At 41.0% G+C, this 20,937-nt stretch overlaps 1 protein-coding gene across 1 annotated transcript in view; it reads right to left on the bottom strand.

The window, feature by feature from the left end:
- Positions 1-5,403, bottom strand: part of ctnnd2b (catenin (cadherin-associated protein), delta 2b) — a 173,160-nt gene extending 167,757 nt beyond the window's left edge. Inside the window, exon 1 of the mRNA XM_008286297.1 lies at positions 5,272-5,403. Coding sequence (XP_008284519.1) covers positions 5,272-5,403 — 132 coding nt within the window. The remainder of the gene's footprint in view (positions 1-5,271) is intronic.
- Positions 5,404-20,937: the final 15,534 nt, after the last annotated feature.

Below are 20,937 nucleotides of genomic sequence, written 5' to 3'. Positions count from 1 at the left end.
ATTTTCAGATTGGCCACCTGATCTCTGGACTTGACCATGAAAACTAATTTTTAAAAAATCCTGAGCTGTAGGAATGCAGTATTTAGTGATCTGTGATCACTTCTTTTCCAATTCATTTCTATGGGAGCCAGGACTAGCGGACGTAGTGATATTGCAGGTTTTTGACACTTCTGGGTTGGCTTCATTTTTCGGGGCCGGTTGCTACGTCCATCTGTTATACAGTCTATGATGTCTGTCTGGGATGTTGTCATGGAGCCATGTTTCTGTTAAAGCAAACACACAGCAGTCCCTCCACTCTCTGCGGGTTTCTCTCAGCAAACGTAGCTCGTCCAGCTTGTTGTCGAGGGAGCAGACAATGGAGAGTAGGAGGACGGTCCTGATGGTCTGGAGGGGTTAGCCTTTAGCCTAGCATGGATCCCAACTCTCTTCCTCCTCCTTTGTTTACGTTCGTACCGTTTGCACTTCCTTCTTTCTCAGGTAACCGCCGGCGTAGTCTCCGATCAGACTCCGTGTTAGTGTGGTATGTCCAAATCACAACCGAGCGCCGCAATTCCAGTGCCGTTCACTGTCCTGACACCCAGAAAAGTCTACCGGTCGGAAGTTTTGCAGAATGAACGTCTGGGATCGAGGTGCTGCAAGGAGTTGGCACAACCTTTGATGTCGACACCAACACGTTTTTTTTTTTTTTTTAAATGTTTCTCCTCTGTAATAAATTTCTCTAAAACTACAGCCAAATTCTCACAATAGTGTTCTGTTTTTCCAAAATATGGTAAAATGTTCTTTTGAGGAGGTTTTTTTTTATGCCAAAAACAAGAATAACCAGTAACACCAAGATACTGATGAATGACATTAATGTGTGAGTTCACACCAATGAATTATAAAGTTGTGGCAACATTTAACTCAAAACCACTCATTTCAAGCTCACGATGTCGCTACAGGTAAAATTAGGAAATCTTCAGGATTATTAGCACTTATCATCTTTACAAAATTTTGTGCCAGTCCATCAAGGAGATATTGGATATTACGCTGGAAATGTTAGGGTTAATCCTCTGGGGAGCATGACGACATAATTTAATGGCAATCCATCCAGTTGTACTTGAGATATGTCAGTTTGGGATAAGGAGGCAGACCGAGCAGCGATATTAGCATGTTAGCATTCTGCTAGCATGACTACTACAAATGCTAAGAAGCACTGCAATGTTTAGCTAATGGGTCACAAGCAGTAGTGCCTTGTTAAGACCTGTGTTCAGCTGTGGATTGAACACATGACAGATTACTGACAGCACCTGGACAGAGGGGTTAACGGAGAATATACACTGTCTTTTTGGAGTAATTTAAATCATGAATTATATTTTTACAGCTGCCATTTAGACATTTTTCTTCTCTGAAGCATTTACGCATTCCTGATGTTACACCTGCTTTTCCCAGACGTTACATTTCATGTGCATCTCCTCTGCCACAATGATGGCAGATGTTAAATCAGGTGAGATGACTATTTATATATATATTTGTATATATTTCCATGACCTTCTAGTAGATTTTGTGCCTCTGAGGACGACACTAAGATACAACAGGAGCCAACACATACAACACCAATATTGTTGCATGTGTCACGTTCTGTCGGCTGCTGTCTGTCCTTGTTTACCGATTGGATAAAAGCATTTTAAGGATTTAAAAAAAACACACACATTCACATCTTAATCTTTCAGAACTGACTAGACTATCAAATGCCACCAAGCTGCAAGCAAAAGACAGCTAATCATATCCTGTGCCACTTTCACTTTCTCCGTCATTCAATGAGACAATATGTCAGATTTCTCAAATAGGCCATGTCTCACATCGGAATGAAACTCTTTCAGACTTCACACTGTGCTTCCCCCAATAGCAGATGTGGTGACAGCCCAGATGATGAACGATACGAGGACAAAAGCTGACAGATGTGATAAATACAACGTCGAATGGCTAATCAATCTCATGTGGGTAGAAGGAAACGGAGGAAAAACAGCAGCGGGGATCTCCTGGTGTGAGTCAGCAGAGGCAAAGGAGCCTGATTGGCAGCGTGTACATGCATGTGTGTGTCTGCAGACCACATGTCTGTGCATCCAAGTGTGTGTGAAAGGCTTTTTTTTTTCTCTCTTTTTTTTCTTGGTCTCCCATAACCCGACCTTGTCTTTATGAACTAAAATGAACAGGGAAGCTTTGGTGTGTGTGGGCTTGTGTACCCACGCTGCCTTAAAAAATACATCCCTGTTTTCTTTTACAGCCTGGTAACAAACGCTGGCAACAGCCCAAACATACTGAAACATTACACACTGCGAAAACAAGTATGAAAGGAAGGGACAAACGACAGGCTTAAGAAATAATAAGAGCTTCAGCACGGTGCAGGAAATATAACAAATCCAGTTTTTAGGAGACAGAGGTCGGAGGTGGAACAAGTATCTTTACTTTCTTCAAATAGCGGACATCCCTTCCATTTCTGTCTTCATCCATTCAGCCTGTTTCTTTTTACACATTTTCATCAGAAGGTCATGCTCCACATCATCTTTAAGTGAAGATGGCCTGTACATGTGTGTGTGTGTCCAACTACTCATGGCCTACCAAGATGAGAAATTGATTTCCAGAACTTTGTAGTAACTCAAAGAATAGTCTGAGACAAAAACAGGCAGAATCCAGTATTTAGTCCTACATTTTCACCAGCTATCTTTAGCTTCAGCACATCTCCACACAGAGTAAATCCATCCATATCTACCATCATTAAAAACATAAAGGTGCTGTACTGATTTAGCACTGCGCTCCTCCAGATTTTCACATTTGTAGCCTTCAGCCTCAACTGATGCTGACATTCGAGACAACTGAGGCGTCACTCAAATGGAGCAGAACCCCAACGTGAACTCTGATGTGTAAAAATTGGTGTACTTCCCCTTTAAGTTTAAATACATAATGGGATCCAACACAAACATCACATCTAATCTGTTGTGATTTCAGTGTATGTTTTTGGATAGTAAGCTGGTTGAAAGTAGTATTAAACACAGTAGTAATGTGGCTCAAGGGGGTGGCGATATTTGTCAGCCTGGTTCAGATTAAAATATGTGGACAACTGTTGGATGGATTAACAGGAAATTTGGTACATTAATGCTCCACAGTGATGGAAACATAAAGACTTTGGTTTAGCCACCAGCGAGTCAAAATGTCCGCTGGTCCAACACATCTGTTTAATAATCCAATTCACATAAGCAAAACTGTCACTCCATTTTCAATCCAATCAAATATGTTTTCTGCTTCAGACTTTATACTGTGTTAAAATCTACAAGATGTAATCATCTGCAAATGTCAAAGTCCTGCAAATGTAACTAAAAATAATACAACAATCTTACATTTCTCAAAGAAAGAAGTCATTATCATCATTATTACTAATATTATGTGGGAGGTGTGGAGTTTATTCAACAAGCGTGACACATTTCTGCTCCAGTTCTTTGACTCTCTCATTGTTGAGGATTCCCATGGTCTTTGCTGATGCATATACACCAATCAGCCACAGCATTAGAACCACCTGTGTCATGTTGTGTCGGTGCAGTTCTTGTCACCAAAACAGGTCTGAGCCTTTGGGAGGCAAAGGACCTCTGGAGGTGTTGGGTTCGGTGGGTTGCAGGGTGGGACCTCATTGGATCAAGCATGTTCCAGTGCCTCCTCTAAATGTTTGACTGGACTGAGATCTTAGGTGTTGGGAGCCTATTTCAGTGTCTTGGCCTCGTTCCTGAGCAGTTTTTGCAATGCAGCGGACCACATTGTGTGCTATGGGGGTATATTTGGTCTGCAACGATGTGTAGGTGGGTGGTACCGCTCAAAGTAACATCCACATGAATGCCCAACATTTCCCAGCAGAACTTCATTGCAGCTTGATGATAAGTGTTATTCACACCCCCTGTCAGTGGTTTTCATGTTGTGGCGGATTGGTGTATATGCAAGTCATGGATGGTTACCACATGATCTCACTTGTAAGACTGTTTCCTTGACAGACAAAGAGATTTAACAGCAGCTTTGAACTCGTGATCTTCATCTACTATTAGAACTGGTCCATTTCACTTTAATACAGTAAATGAGCTGCACCAAATGGCAAAGGAACCACTGTTTGTGTTGACTTTTCAAGCAGGTTAGACATGGAAGCACCCGTACTAAATTAGCTTTGTTCAATGTAGTATTGACCAGATAGTCACACAATTGCACACAAATACTGTAAGGCTGGTATTACTGGTAATATATCAACTGGAGACATACTCAAGCCACATATAGACCAGCTTGAAACTGTCTGTAGCTAGCTTAAGTGGCTAAATTTCTCACCTTGGTCCCTAAAAAAGAGGTGTAGTCACTCTTCTGACCACCTTTCTGAAACTCCTGCTGCTGCTTATCAACCTGGTTCTACAGTGTTTTTTTGGTGCTGGACACCATTCATTGGTGACATTGTGAAATATTAATATATGAAACAATGTCAGTTTCATTCACGCATTTCAAATTCTAACCACGTAGCCACTGCTGTATTGGTTAGAATGTAGAATTCACTGTCATTAGCTTAGAATGCAAAATCCATTAAACAGCGACCAATCTAATGGATTCATTAGGAGGTAAACAGTCTAGTAGCTGTTAGCGTGTTGTCTCAACTGAATTCACAAAGACACAGGACATTAGCTTCCACACATATACTGAGTACAATTCCAACTTAGTACAGTTTAAAGTCAGTGTATGTCAGTTGTGTATCTAGGAGTCAAAAATGAAAGAGGAGTTAAAATAGATGAACATATTCAGGCACATTGGAGCAATGTGATGAATATTCTACCCTTCATTAATACATAATGAACACCAACACAGCTCCAAAGCCTCATCTCAGACATACTGAATTAAAATAATAAAATAAAATCAAGGTGACTTCATCTTGTCCCGTGTCCAACAGAGCCGCTCAGACTTTGACAAAATGTGGGGGAATGATGCATCCCACCACATTAGGGTATTTTCAAAATTACACTGAGCAGCTGTGGCCTGAGGCTTTCTGCTAACAGATCAAAATGTGGTGACATATTTGTGACACATTAGCTCAGATGGGCATTCCATCATTCTGTGTTTACTGTTTACTGTCGCCTTGTTTCGCCCTGAAAGGACTGGAGGAATTATCCTCACTACTTTCTGCTACTCATGTTTCATTAATGGTGACAACCCAAAGTGTATGTCGCGGTGCACACACCACACACACACACACACACACACACGCAGACTTCTAACCTGTTCTTTGACGGAGGCGAGGATGGCGGAGGTGGTTTCAGACTCGGAGCCGTCTCCGTTGGAGGCATTGAGGACGGGGCTCAACATGGTGGCAGCGCTGGCAGTGTCAGATGCCACCTCAGGCACTGGCATACCTCCTGGAAAACAAGGGGACACGCAACTCTTTTAGTGTCATTAAAGACACCCTGACATGCCAGCATCGAGGCTGAGAGGCTGTCACACCTACATTACTCACCACACACACACACATGTGGACGCTGGAGTGAGGTGATGAGAAACACACATATTTGCAAACATGCATACGGCGAAGGAAAGGGTCACTAATAAACCAACCCGCGAATGAGGCTCTACAAACATACCAGTCAGCCAGTACCGCCCATGTGCACTGCTTCCTTGGTTCCTTGATTCCAGTGCAACATTTTTACCAGTAATAATCGACCTTTCCACTAATGAAGCAGCATTTTCCTTTTCTGTCTGACTTAATTTTGTTCAGGGTCATGGGGAGCTTATCCCAGCATGCACTTGGAAAAGGACACATCCTGGACAGGGGCACTGGTTGTAAGAAAAACCTCAAGATGTACATGTTTTAATTAGCTCTAGGCTGCTTTTAATAGTCCTAATAGTTCATATTTATTTTTATTTTAGAAACTGATCTTACCAGTTGCTATCCTCATTTGCCAGTTTCAGTGTTGTATAGTATTTTTCTGCTATTTATTCAAATTTTAGATTGTCTATATATTTAATATTGTATTTTACATTCTCTATCTGCACCATGTCTACTCAGGTTTTTTTTTTTTTTTAATGTTCTATAAAAAGAAATTTGATTTGATTTGATTTGATCTTTGGAACAGGAAAACTAGGCCAGTAAGAAGAAAGAGATTCTACCAAGATAGCAGCAACAGAATGTGCAGTTGTAGTCAAGGAATGAAAGCAGAAGCAGCGGTATTTGTGGTAGTAGTATAGTAGCTGTAACACGGGAGCAACACCAAGTATAGTGTCATAAAAAGGTGGCGGTGGTGGTGGTGGTGGTGGTGGTATCGCTCAGACATGTGCAGCAGAGAGCTTGTCCTAACGCAGGTATTTCCAGCCCTTGCTAAAACAGAGGCGCACGTGTTGAACTGTAATAAAAAGGTACATTGCACATCTGGCACACAGCAGATGCATCAAAGAATGGAAACCTTCTACCATTACAGCTCACACGCAACGAGCACTGAACTCCAACAGAGGCTCATTTAGAAATAAACAGTAATCATAACAGCTCTACTCTTATAGTTGCTGTTCCACTAGAATTATTTTTTTTTTTTGCTGGTAACAGCAATAATGATCACCTGTAGTTTCATTTAAAAAGACCAAAATCATCAATGGCCTCATTATGGTCTGTCAGGCTAAATGTCAACCTCATGTAAACCTCTGAAGGAAGGTCATATTTACTTGAATGTAAAAAATAAGTCAAATAACTTCCTTAAACAGCTGTAGGTTGTATCAAAATGGTCTCAAATAGGAGAAAACAGTACATTTCTTTGGGACTATTCTGAGCTATTAAAGATTTTTGAACTTGGACTGCAGATTAACACACACTTTATGCTCTCGTCAGTGTTTTCAGCAGTGGGACGGCGTTCATGTGTGTTAACCAGCTCAACAGTGTGGCTCATTGATGTGTTTTTAACAATACTTGGACAACAATGGAGCTTCGTTTTTGCACAGAGATAAGAAGAAAACACAAAGATCACTTGATAGCAGCATTCGTTCATTGTTAGTTTTGCCTCTTAGTGGGATTTATTGAGAATAAATATCATTACAATGAAATAAATTATGCAGCTTCGACTCATATGCATGTGCTGTGTTGCTACATCACTGCCACATATGGTAAACTCTCATGGTGACATATGTGAGTCAAGTATGTTTTTACTTCACATGACGTGTATTAAGGCACATGTAATACACAGATATGCATATTTAACACACAGCCTCTTACAGCTACAAACTGTCGCCCTGATTGCACTTGAAGTGACAATACAGTCGAGTCATATTAGCAGCAGAAGCAATAGTCGTACAACAACAGCTGAATGTAATTAAACGGCATTAACTAATAGTACTTATCAATATTACATCAAACGTATAATTTAATACCCAATATCTGGTATGAAAATCTGAGTTTCAGAGTTCTGGCATCCCCACACAAACACACTCAAATTCCATGCTTGATGCCATGTGTCATCCTGTATTTGACCAAGCGTAGGAGGACACGGGCTTCACATGTGCCATGTAATCCTGATGCAGCACAGAGCTGGTGTAACGGCTGCATCAGCCAGCTTTACACACTGATGAAAGGCTTGTCATGAGGAATCTGCACACACACACACACACACACACACACACACACGTATAAACACACAAAAGCTGGCTGGCGGCATGAGGCAGCACAAGCCGAGTGCCGAGGTAAAAAAAAAAAAAGAAAAAAAAGAGTGGAGCCTGTGAGCAGAGTGGAAGGATAAGAGTGGAATGGAGGGGAGCGATGGAGAGGTGAAAGGAAAAATGAAGTGGAATGAGAAATGAGAGTGACAGCACGGAGAGGGCATCGGACAGCAGGAGGCGAGGTGAGGAGAAAAGAGGAGTAGGAGGGTGACGGGAAATGAAGAAGAGAGACGAGAAGAAGGGAGGGAAGAAAAAAAAAAAAAAAGCTATTCTTGCATGCTGCTAGGCAACAATCTCTGGTCACCGAAGGCTGCTAATATGGCTGACCTGGCTTCACTTGTCTTCCATTTTGAAGAGTGTTGCCCTTCCACTGCATCCATCGTTCCCTCATCACTGTTTCTGAAACTTAAATTTTTCATCAGCACCCACCTTGCGACTCGCGCTACGTCGTTTCTTTTCCCCTCCTCGCTGCTGCTGCCGCCTTTCTGCCTCTAAACTTCCTCTCCTCCCCTTCTCCCTGCCTGCTTCTCTTCACTTGACCTGCTTCGGCGTCCCCTCATCTTTTCAGCACGGTTCTGCTTTATTAGGCAGAATCCAGCAGAGGGTGACAGGAGGAGGATGACCCAAAAGGTTGCAGGTTGGATATGAACCTGCGACGCTACAGTGCACCTGAGCCTCCTCTGAGGCTGCACCGCTTCTCATAAACACTTCACGCCAGCCTTCTTTTCTGGATTTTTTTTTTTTTACTCTCCAACTGTGCTGTCACAACTGCAACAGCATTATCATGTGCTGTGCCTTCCTTTCTTTCCCATCAACTACTTCTCCTCTCTTCCTGTCTTTGCTTATTCTGTAGTCACATCACACACAATGTCATCACCGTCATTATCACCTCTGCTAAGCCTAATCTCTCTCCATTCCCCCTTTCTCGCTATAGAATCAAATCACAAATCCACTTCTTATACTCTAATTTTTTTTTACAGTCTCTGTTAGCAGAAAGGGGAGATCACAGTAGCTGCGATAGGGTGAGATCAATCAGATGGAATCCTGCTGCCAAACATACTCGCCTTTACGCTTTGAGGTTCGCAACTTTTGCCAGAAAACGCCCCCTGTGGCCACAAGAGGTCACTGCATTTTAACAGCATGCCTATTTTTCAATAATAATGTCTATTTAATCAACGCAATCAGTGGATTCGCATGCAAAGTTAACTCTGACGTACAAATGGTATCGACACTAGCCGTGTTTCCATATAAACGTCAAAAAGCAAACAATTGAAATGTCGCAAAAAATTAGTGGCCTTGCCAGATGGTGGCAGTAGAGGCTACCGTACACATGGCTGTAATAAACAGAGAAGAAGAAGCAAGAAACAAAATCAGTTTTTACCAACTGCTACCAAAAACCAGAAAGAAAACGTTAGACATCTACGAGACAAAAATAGAGAGAAGCCTTCAGGAACTGTTTCAAAAGAATTGTAGTTATTCATACATGCTAGCTGTATTGGACGTGTTTCATGGTATCTGGAGATGATGCCAAACAAAATAAATGCAAAGAGCTGATCAGACAGAACGTATTCATAAACGATGTTTTCATGTCCCATTATGACCATTACCTCCTTTTCTAGAACATCAAAAACCACCTCAAGTGTAAAAACTGCAGATTTTTTTCCCCCTAATTTTGCTGTTTTCATTAACTTTTTAAATGTGGTGCTTCAAAATTTGCATAAATATGACATGGAAAGACGGGTACAGTGGATATTTGAAGGAACAAAGAGATGGAGAATCTAAAAATGAGGAAACTTAGTTCATAGCTAGTTAGCTGTACTGCCCCATCCAGCTTCATTTAACAAGTTGACTCCTCCAGTCATCCACCAAAGAGGCTTACAGACAGTTACGACACTGAATTGTATCGTACGCATCCATCCCCTCAATAAAAATGTGATTTTACTGTTTCGTCAGCAAAGATGCTTGCTCTCTGACAATCAGCAAACTAGCTAGAACATCATGGTGGAGAAACTATGCCAGTACAGAAAGAGCAGAAATAGCATCACATTCAAAAGTAATATCAGAACCTATGAAGTAAATTGAGTTTAGTTACTGAGGTCCGACAGATTCTTTGAGGTGATATTTGAAGAAAGAAGCTGAAGGTTTTAGAACTCACTTCAAGAGAATCAGAGGTTCCTTTGATCCAGCATCCACTGTAGCCTTACTGACTCATACATTTATGTATGACTCATGCAGTCATGCGTTCAGCGTTAATACAGCGAAGATGGGACATTCTAACAACACCCATGTGGCTGTTATTTATAAAAAATGTAAAAAGTCGGGGCAGCGGCAACATCTCCTTCAACAGAGCCTTTTAACGGTATGACATTTATTTCTAGATGTAAATAATAACCTGTCAATGTTCCTCAGACTGTATTATCACCTGAACATAGCACTGTTTATATAGTACATGTGACATGTGCAGCATATCCCATTACTACCGCTGTCATGTCCATTTATTCATTTACCCACTTTATGTATTTATTGGAACTGATTGCAGAGCCGTGAGGTACTTATCATGTTTGCACATGTCTCAGTACTCCATATATTCTATTTCGTGTACGTCCGGCTCAGTCTTCCATCTTCATACTGCAGTACATCAGAGGTATTTGTATGTAAAAGTGTTGTTTTGGAGAGGAAAGGGGCTTAATGTGGATGGAAAGTCAGAACATATATTCCAGTCTTATGAAGGCAGTGTGACTATAAGGATAGAAATTTCAGTCAATCCACCACTTTGGTCCAGACTGAAATATTAACTATTAGATTTATTGTCATAAAGTCCTATAGTTGTTAATTGCTCCCAGAAGATGCATTCTAATGACTACGGTGGTTCATTAAATGGATTGGCACAATATTGGATCCAGAGAGCCACAATTTCCACACATGCTGGAAGGAACCTTGACTTTTCTTTTAGTGGCACCATGAGGTTGACATTTCAGACTGTTGGCAAAATGTCTCACTAACTATGGGTATGGTTGACAGGTGGTTGACAGATGGTTGACAAACTGAAGGGAAAAAACAACTAAAAGCATCTTAGTAAGATGTTGGGCCACCACATGCTGCCAGAGCAGCATCAGTGCTCCCTTTGCATCGAGTCTTCAAATCTCTGGACTCTGCGGGAGAAACGGAACACCATTCTTTCACAAGATATTCCCTCATTTGGTGTTTGGATGATGGTGGTGGAGAACATTGTCTGACACGTCACTTAAAAGTCTCCCAGAAGTGTTTAATTAGATCACGATCTTGTGAATAAAAAGGTTATAACATATGATTTACATAATTCTCATTAAACCACTCAGTGACCCCTCGTACCCTATGGATGGGGGCATCGTGGCCCAAGCAGAAGCCACTTACATCAGAATTGAAAAGCTTTATTAATAATAAAGGGGATAATTCTGTATTGGTTTGCAGTGACTCTTCCTTATAAAGGGGTAAATGGACCCAGACCATGCGAGCAACATGCCCCACCAGCATAACCTACTCGAGCAGTTATGGGTTTAGCTTTTCCTCAACTTTGTCACCTGATCTCTTCAGGGTGAATTATAAATGTCATCCTTTATCTTTCCATTTAGCAACATTTTCATCAGGTCAAACTTTTAATTTACCCTTTTGGCATTTGACCAAATATTTGCACAACTAATTCTTCTTTCTGCCATTGTGCTAATTAGCATATCTTAGCAACTGAGATGGTCACCGTTAACATGACACCTGCTAGACATCAGCATCGTTGCTGTAATGCATGTTGCAAAAGCACCACTGTGCACAACAATGCATGGCTGCCACTATTACAAATTCCTCTACACCGACAGTGCATCAACTTTTCATTCTGCACTGTGCAGAAATTCTCTCCTGACTTGGGCTTTGAAGGTCCATACGCATGAAATAATTCACTTGACAGTACATTCCAGCTTGAACTTGATCAGAGAACAACATCTTGGAGCAGAGGAAGATGCCCGGCGGCCCAATTTGCCTATAGAACAAAACATGAGAGAAGCTCGGGTTTTTGACTGTGCAGACAGGGCAGGCAGCCAAATATAGGTCAACTCAACAGACCGTGTCCAAGCCCTCATCACACAACTGACCAGTACAAAGCAGCTTTCCCCGTCAGAACTAGGTTATAGAGGCCCACAGCCCAGCTAGAGACAAGACTTTGAATATGGATTAGGCCTAAAGGCTTTATTTCACTGAAGTATAATCTTGGATTTTTAGGTCTATATTTCAGCGCCGTAATGCAGGGGTATTTAGCCCCGCATTTCAAAGCGGTAATCTCCGATATTACTGTAACGTTGTAAATGCAGCTAGCCATGCTATGATTGACATGTCTGACATGGGGAATATTGAGCTTAATCTTTTGACCCTTTAAGCTCATCAGTCAGGTCTGAGACAGGCATGTTTTGGTTAAGACGCAATTCATCACAGATCTGCGGCAAATCAGCTAAATATCCGTGTGGAAATGTTATTTTCCTGTGGTTTCTGATCACTCTGTGTTGTGTACTTGCACGCACGACTTCCTGTGTTTCTCCCACTGTGTACATAGAGCAATAAAGCATGCTTGTGATGCTTGTGTTTGTGTTGCTCTTCTGAGATGTGTGTGTTTGTTATGTGTTTGACGGGCAGTCCCCTGTCGCCTCATTAAAACTCGCTGCAGTGTTTTGTTTTGTCTTCACCAGTCATCGGTCCCTTTGTCTAGACCCTGTGCCCACGACTCCGCTTTCAGATTAACAACACTTTAACACTTACATTAACAATATAATTAGAGCTGTCTCATTGTGTATTTATTAAGACCCAGCGACCACAGCGGAGATATGTTTTTAATTTATCTGTGTTAGCGCCAAGAGCTCCGTGATGCGTGTATGATTTTCCACCCAGGTGGATCAGTACAAACTAAATCAAACTAAATTAAAGTTCATCAGGGATCGATGTCTGGATGAAAACAGTCTGACGACTACGAACAAAGAAAACCTCTGCAAGCACATCTAAGGTGATACATACATTAAATCCAGCATACAGCTGTTGCTGCCATGCATGTTGTTTACCTGTGCAGCAGATGTGATAACCTTGTACTAATCAGTACGTTTACAACAATAACAAAAGACAGTGAAAAGCGCCACTTATTGTGATGTCCCCACATGACCCAAATCAGTTCCCTTCAGCTCCATGCAGCATTTGAGCATCTTCCAGCTCATTGTTTTTAATTTTACTGTTAACAAATGTATTGGTCTCATCACCTTTATTACTTCCAGCCTCAAGAGAGATAAAATCAGCTAGTAGTTGGTAACCATAGTGAAGCATTTCACAGCTAAAGAACTGCATATTTACAGTGTTGAGTAGGTGGAGACCAAAACAGAGTTGTGAGTGAATACTGGACTCTATGTGGCGCCTTTCTGACAAGTTATGTTTACAGCTTATTCCACTGTCCACATGTGCCCAATGAAATAAAATAAAATAAAATAATGCTGCATAAGCCAAAGAGTCATGTAATTATCAAGCAAATTAAAAGCAAACTTAATAGAAATTGTGCAAAAAAAAGTTTTTTTAAATGTTTCCATGAGAGCACATAAACTAGGCTGCATAGAGTCGAATGAGGGTGGTGGTGGTGGTGTAGACTATGTTACGCATGGTGGTAAAAAGACTACAATAAGCCAGAGACAAAAAACAGTTATTTGGCAACCGCTAAATAAGCCAGAAGAAAGAGAATATACAAACAAAACTTTCTCTCTTAGGACGTGGAAGCAGACAAGCACTGCAAAGAATAGCTTAGAAAGTTAGTCAACATGAACAGGTCCTGCTGTTTAGACATCTGCTCAGGTTGGTTTACAGTTTGGACTTATAGTGGGAATCACATGAATCAGCCAGATCTGTGGAGTCAGCATAGAAAGACAGAGGACACATCACAACTTCCTCCCACAAATACTGGCAAGATATCAAGCAAATGGGAACTGCCGTCTTTGCTCTGGTGACGTTATTTGCAACCAGAACCTGCACAGTAGTGACAAATCTTTTGCAACCTTGACTGTCTTGGATGTTCCTTGCCGCCTTATTATATTCCAGACAAACCGATCAGTAACTTCTAGTTGTCAAGCTAACTAGCTACCATATCACGTCACCTACTTTTTTCCGCATGAATAGGAAGGTTGGGGTGGGAGGCCTTGATATTTTGAGAGCATAGCTGCAGCCCCAGTCACTGCTGCTCAAACTCTGGTTGCAAATTATGCCCAATACAAGATGGCAATGTCCATTTTTGCTATAATTTGGCTGAGGCCCAATATGACGTCCTCAAATGTCTTCTTTTGTCCACAACCCAAAAATACTCAGTTTACTGTCATACTGGAGGAAGGAAACCAGGAAATGTCTACATTTAAGAACCTGGAAAAAGAGAATATTTGCATTTTTTTCCAGAAATAGTTAGTCAAACCATCCATCCATCCATTATCTGTACACCTCTTAATCCTCACTAGGGTCGTGGGGGGCTGGAGTTCATCCCAGCTGACTCAGGGTGAAGGCAGGGGACATCCTGGACAGGTCGCGAGTCTATCACTACACTTAGAGACAGACAACCAAGCACACTCACTCAATTAACCTCAACATGATTTTGGACTGTGTGGGAGGAAGCCGGAGAACCCGGAGAGAACCCACGCTGCACAGGGAGAACATGGAGACTCCACACAGAAAGATCCTGGGTGTCCTCACTGGGACACGAACCGGCGACCTTCTTGCTGCGAGGCAACGGTGCAAACCACCGATCCACCTTGCAGCCCTTAGACAAACCAGTTACTTGGTTATCAGAATAGTTGGTGATCAGTTTAATAGTTGATCACTGCTTTGAATAATCTTGATTCACTTCTCAGGAGCCATCATGAGGTCCATTTTTATATACATTCTATGAAACTCAGTGAACAATAAAGGTGCAAACTGGCCCTCCCAGGTCTAATCAGCCAAAAGTCAGTGAATCCACCTCTGCGGGTGGACTGTGATGACATCACTGCTTATGATGTAAGACTTTTACTACCGAGCTGTCGCCGGCAGACAATGGCAGATGGCTTTATGGGCATCATTAAGGGTTAATCACCCATCAACTAAATCTGTGCGTGGGACAAGCCCAGATGCTAATGGGCATTTATATTAAGTGGGAACACAAACAGAAACTGTACCTATATCGCACTGCTGTAGTATATCTCTCAGAATATCACTTAAGGACAGCAGCTCTGAAGACAAACCATTACGAGGCGATTGGCCACAATAAAAATCTATTATTTAATAAAAATGTATTATTAAAAGCGTGAGAGCAGGAAGCCGGTTACACGACAAGGAAAACACTTGCCAAAGCACTTCAGACAGCTGCTGCTGTGTTGTTATTTCACTGCTTGGATGCCTGGCTCACTGAATATGGATCACAATTCACTTGACTCTGATTGTGTTTTCATCTCAAACATCTATTTTGGGAGTAAATGCTAATGATGCTTACTGATGTTTGCTGGTGTCTGTATGAAATACTGCTGATTATGTAATGAAAATACACCTATAAAGTGAAGTTTCAAGGACAACTAATAACTTCAATAAGAGCCCATGAGGGTTTTTGTTTTTCCTTTTTCCCCAGCACACTCATGCTTTACGTACATGCGGATAATCACCCAGACGAAAGAAAGAGCTGCAGTCAGCCAATCCGCTGTAAACATGGCGGCAAGAACATGAAGAGGAACGTACAGCAGGTGCTGAGAGATGACAGAAGCTTGATGATGGTCTTTAAGGTTTAACAAACCTTCAGGCTCAATACACAAGCTGCACAAACACCAGAGCTAATGTGGCTAATTAGACTTGGTGACAACCCCACATTATGAGCACATAATGACACACAACAGGACTATATTTAATGCAAAATCACCGTGCAGAGCAGCAATGCAAACAGCTTAATCAAGCGGAATATCACAGAACTTCACGGTTTGCAAAAGCACCAAACAGTGTGTCTTTTAGTTCCAGCAGAGATAAAGTGAAACGACAACAATGTTCTCATGACTGTCTCTCCAAGCTAGGGAAATAATTAACCAATCAGAGATTTGCAGGCAGGAAGATTTGGGAGATCCAGCTCTTAAATGACTCATAAAGAAACACCGGCAAGGGAGGGTGAGAATGACGCACGTCTTCGAGTTGTTCCCTTCTTCCACCGTCTGATTATGAGGGGTAGGCAGACAAAATAACAAAAACTACCACAGCAGTTATCATCGACACAACAATGGAGATCTCAGTGCCTTTTTGTCAGCACTGCTGTGATACCAAACATTTGACTATGGTTTTAACAGATGTCAAAATACAGATTTCCTGTTTTTAAGAGAGTAATTCAACACTTTACCCTTCGACTTAAATATTAGCTCTTAAAAAGCCTTAAGTAAAACTCAAGCACGAGGTTTTTGTTGGATCTGCAGTCCGAGACACAAAACCATATTTTAAGATTTGCAACAAACTCGCCAAATTTATCGATATCTGGTTCTGACTCCTTGTAGATGCCCTGATCTTGGATTCTATTCAGCTCGAGTCAGCTGGAAAAACTTCTAAAGCATTATATTCGGCACACTTATGCTCTCCTGTACACAAAGCCTTTCTGTGTTGGATCAACCATGAGCTCTGCTGCTGTGCCACCCTGAGGCCAAAACATTAACCTTGTACACAAGATACCAGAAATTTGCTGATCACCTCTGTGTCAGTTTGCTGATGACATTCTCTGGTGCCACTTTCAGAATAACCTAAAAGTCACAACAACTTCTCAGTGTGCTGTCCTGTCAAAAACCTTCATAATGTGAATGTGGAGCACAGTGAAGATTGCAAGCAGGGCTTTAAGGCTTTTGTCCCTGTGAGTAAGGTGGTGTTCCCAAATATGAATTCTCAGCTAGTTTTCAGAGATGAGCTCAGCTGCTGACCCCCATTTCATCATACTGATATTAACGACTATATTAAAAATGGTTAGCACAGGGAAGAAGCAGGACTAGCTGTGAATCTTAAGGATTTTGTGAACTGATTAAAAAAAAAGAAGTCAAAAATACAAGCTGTGGTATCAGTAACAAGGTCAAAGAGGCCGAGGTGCATTTTAAAGGTCCCATATCATACCGCTTTTTCACAAGACAATTTAAGTCTAAAGTGTCCCAGAAAGTGCTTTTCAAGCTTCTGATAAAAAAATACTGCATAGATTTCCCCACGCCTGGAATACCTCTGGTTTTAGCCCGGCTCCAAACAGATGTGAAAGACATTAAAAACAGCCCAGCTGAGCTGCTGCTGCCCAGAACCCTTTCAGAAAGACGGGTGCAGGCACACCTTACATTTCATCTATTCTGTTTAATAGGTGGCAGAAAGGAGGCGGAGCCAGCAGGGGGCAGAGCTTATCCTGCTGTGACATCACAACAGGCTGCAAACAAATGAGGATAATGAGGAGACGGTCCTCTCTCTCATATTTGTGAGTCTTTAGACACACTGACAACAATGAAAACTGGATTTTGCACAATATGGTCCCTTGAAGGGCACTGGAAGAACTGGGTTTCATAACTTGTCCTTCATGTTTCCCAAGTCACAGCAATGAAAAGCAACATTTTAAAGACAAAAGAGAGAATCTAAAGGAGATGTCCTCGCTGAGCAGATATACGACAACATCACAGCTTGGAGAGCTCACAGAAATGCAAACCAGGCTGCACCAAAGAAGTGAATGTACACATCAGATCACCTGTGATTCCACAGGATTTCTGACTGCTTACTGACTTTTATGGTACTAACTGGTGGTCCAAAAACAGCGATCTTTCAGTCAAAGGATTAAGCTGGTGTATATATAGTAAGCCTTTTTATAGCAAGCACCTTTGAAGGTTGCCATGTTGTCAGATCTGTTTAGCCCAACATAGAACAGAACAGATATAGAAATAATTACAGATTTAATCCTGTGCAAAACAAGATTTACTGTCCTACCTGATATGAAGCCATTTTTTTCTAAAGTGCATTTTTAATACGCCCACTCCCTTGGCAGGACTGCACAACTTGCAGGAAAACTCTACCCTGTTACACAGTCTTATGACTTCACAGCTCTGCTGTTGAAGGCTCTGGTTTATTTGTTCTAAATTTAAACTTCACACAGGCTAAAATAAACATCCAACAGTGGAATTCAATTAGCAGAGTTCCTCTGTGATCCAAGTCGACTGTTTTAATTAGAGATGCCAGTGAAGACGCCAGGGTGCACGCCTCTCTGGAGGCTGGCATCCGCCTCCGTTCTCCATCTCTACCTGTTCACACACCGGCAGTACACAAGCAGCAGCCAAAGCACGGCTATGGCATCTTAAGATGAGTTTAAAAACTGTCAGGGATGCACAAAAAGCAGAGGGACAGAAACTCAGCACAACGTCATGATGGTCTGTTCAATGATATCCCTTAAAAGGCCCCAGAACTTTACTTTTGAGGAGCTAATGTCCAGGAACTTCCAAGGAACTAAAGGTTCCTCCAGCTTTTTGTAATTCAAAAGGTTTAAAGCTCCATAAAGATTCTGAAAATTAGTCAGCCCTACATTTCAAAGATTGTTTGTCCATCTATCATATGATCTCATCTGTGGATCAACGTTGTTGTGTCGAAAAAAACTAAAAACTTATTTGCAGATGCAGGTTTTTAGAGTTGTGAATACGGTGACAAATGGTGCCTCCCTGACCAACCAGTGACATGAAGACCTGGAGCTTCATTTAGACCCTGGTTCCTACAAGGGAAATGCAGGAAACGTGACTAAGTTCCCTGAAATGTTCCTGTTCCAAAAAGAAAGTTCCTACAGTGGTATCCCTTAGACACTTGTGTAAACATTTCTACATGCAGAAATGAAACTTGCTTGTTATTAAAAAGTTACAATTTTGGGGGCATATTTATGCAACATCCACATTTCAAGCTTTTTTCTTCAATGATAGATATCTGTCGTCTTTAGCTCGTAGCAGCAATGATGTTAAAAGTTACTTTTTTCGAGCAAAACCTAAAAAAACCCTTGATTTTGATTTTTTGGAGAGCACATAATATGCACAGCAGCAGGTTTCTAATCTGATGACACTAGACATGACATTAGTGCTGTTTATCATCAAATTATCTCACATGTTCAATATGCACAGTTGTACTACCGCTGAATCTCATTTGGATCATTTAGCAGCCTTTAGATAATTAAGCTGATTGCTTGATCATTCTGTACATTAAGAAACTGCCTGCGTGGATGTGGGTTACATTACAATTGTACAGTAACATCCATGTCAGCTTGTACATTAAGTCAGTTTTGCTTTCCAATGCAGAGCACGATTACGCAATAACACTGTTAATAACAATGTTGTCTAACTGTCAAACTGTACACACATGAAAAACAACACACTAATACCCGCCACACACACACACACACACACACACATCAGTCTTTAACCTCTCTCATTAGCACCTTTTCAGCTGAGAACTGTCAATATGCTAAAACACACTGCGTCCACTTGTGTGCACACAAGTGAAGACGAACAACACGTCACCACAACAGCACAGCACCATATATTTTTCAGGTATTTGCCATTATTTGAATGAATGACATATTTTCAAACTGCTTTCCACTTTTTTTTAAATCAAATTCCAGATAATATCTAGGAAAATTACAGAAATAAGTATTCATTTACAGTTACTACTTTTTTTGCTGCCTTTTATGGGGCAAAAATATCATCACTCTACAAATATTTGCCATCATCAGGAGAACAAATAATATGTATATTAAGGGTTGAATAGTGGGGAATATTTAGCTTTTATTTTACAGATTTTCCCCGTTTTGCCAAATACAGAAAATATCGAGTAAAACTGCAGAAACTAAATTTACACATTGACAGGAAAAAATAAAAAATAAAAAAACAGGTCAAAACTGTAAATAATGTTATCAATAAATATCTGTATTTTATTTTTCATAAATAGTAATTTGTTCTTTCACAATGCATGATTGTAAAATTACAGTTTTACTAAAAGTATTATTTTACAGATATTTGATGTTATTTTCATTTTTTCCCAGATAATATTTGAAGCTTACAGCACTCTACTGTTTTTTAATGTATTCTTTCTGCAAGATTTTCACTGTCGCTTTGCATCATTTTTGTTTACGGTGTTTATTCTAATGATCGCCTCCAAAGTAATCAAGAGCATCTCTATAGCCAGATACTGAGCAGCGAATTAATAAAAGAAGACACATTTCCAGTAATATTAACATTCTCTTGCTGACTCAACACCACACTTTCTAGTGTTTGACCCCGAGTCTGATTTGGCAGGAAAATAGCTGGAAGAATAAACGGCTCTCCTGCAGGAAGCATCACAGGAAATATGGTCTTCTCATAAAAGCAGCTACAATCAACGCTTTCATATCAACACAGGGTCAAATGACTGTGTCTGAAGTCAAAAGTGTCACTCATAGTGACAAACCTGTAGAGAAATATCACACCTCTGCAGCCCCCCTCAGCTCTACTGAGCTTTATAGCTTTCAGCTCATTGTCCTGGTTTTATGGTCGGCAGCCTCCCTGTTCTGATTCAGTCTCACTGCTCTCATCAGCCACAGCCGGCATCTGTTTCCAAAGAAAAAGCTCTGCTTAAAGTGTTGACAGCTTAAGCTGGAGAAAATAGTGCAGACTTTGGTAGCTGACGAGCCAGATTTCCTTTGGGAGTTGGACTCCAAATAAATGCTAATGTTGCTTCGCGTTTGCTCGATGCTTAAACAGTCGTTTTTTGATAACAGTTTAGTAAATGAACTTTAAAAGGTGATAACATTTCAGCGCTGTGTTTATGGCTTACGGCTTGTTGGGCTGCTGTGGGTTCTAGACGAGTGTTAAAACAGAGAGAGACTTTAACAACGACAGAATTTAATCAACTTACTTTGAGCGTTTAAAAATCTAATTTGAGATGCTTAATACTGAGCTCAGACTACAAAACATGTTTATCTGATAAGATGATCACTGTGTCTATCGTCTTGTTTTGGTCGTAGTTCAGCCGCTTCAACATTATAAGGTGATAATATCTCAATGTTGCGTTGCTTGTTGGGTTACTGTGGGTTTTGGATAGGTTGCTGTAATGTTAAAAAAAAAAGAGAGTGACATAAAATAAAAGAATAAAAGAAAATCTTCTGCCTGCTAGGTTCATCCATCCATCCATCCATCATCTCTAATCCTCACTAGGGTCACGGGGGGCTGGAGTCTATCCCAGCTGACT

Source organism: Stegastes partitus, unplaced genomic scaffold (genome assembly GCF_000690725.1).
Source record: "Stegastes partitus isolate 25-593 unplaced genomic scaffold, Stegastes_partitus-1.0.2 Scaffold447, whole genome shotgun sequence".
NCBI classification, from domain to species: Eukaryota; Metazoa; Chordata; class Actinopteri; family Pomacentridae; genus Stegastes; species Stegastes partitus.
Note: the sequence above shows the minus strand (reverse complement) of the source record. Positions and strands in the feature narration are given on the sequence as shown.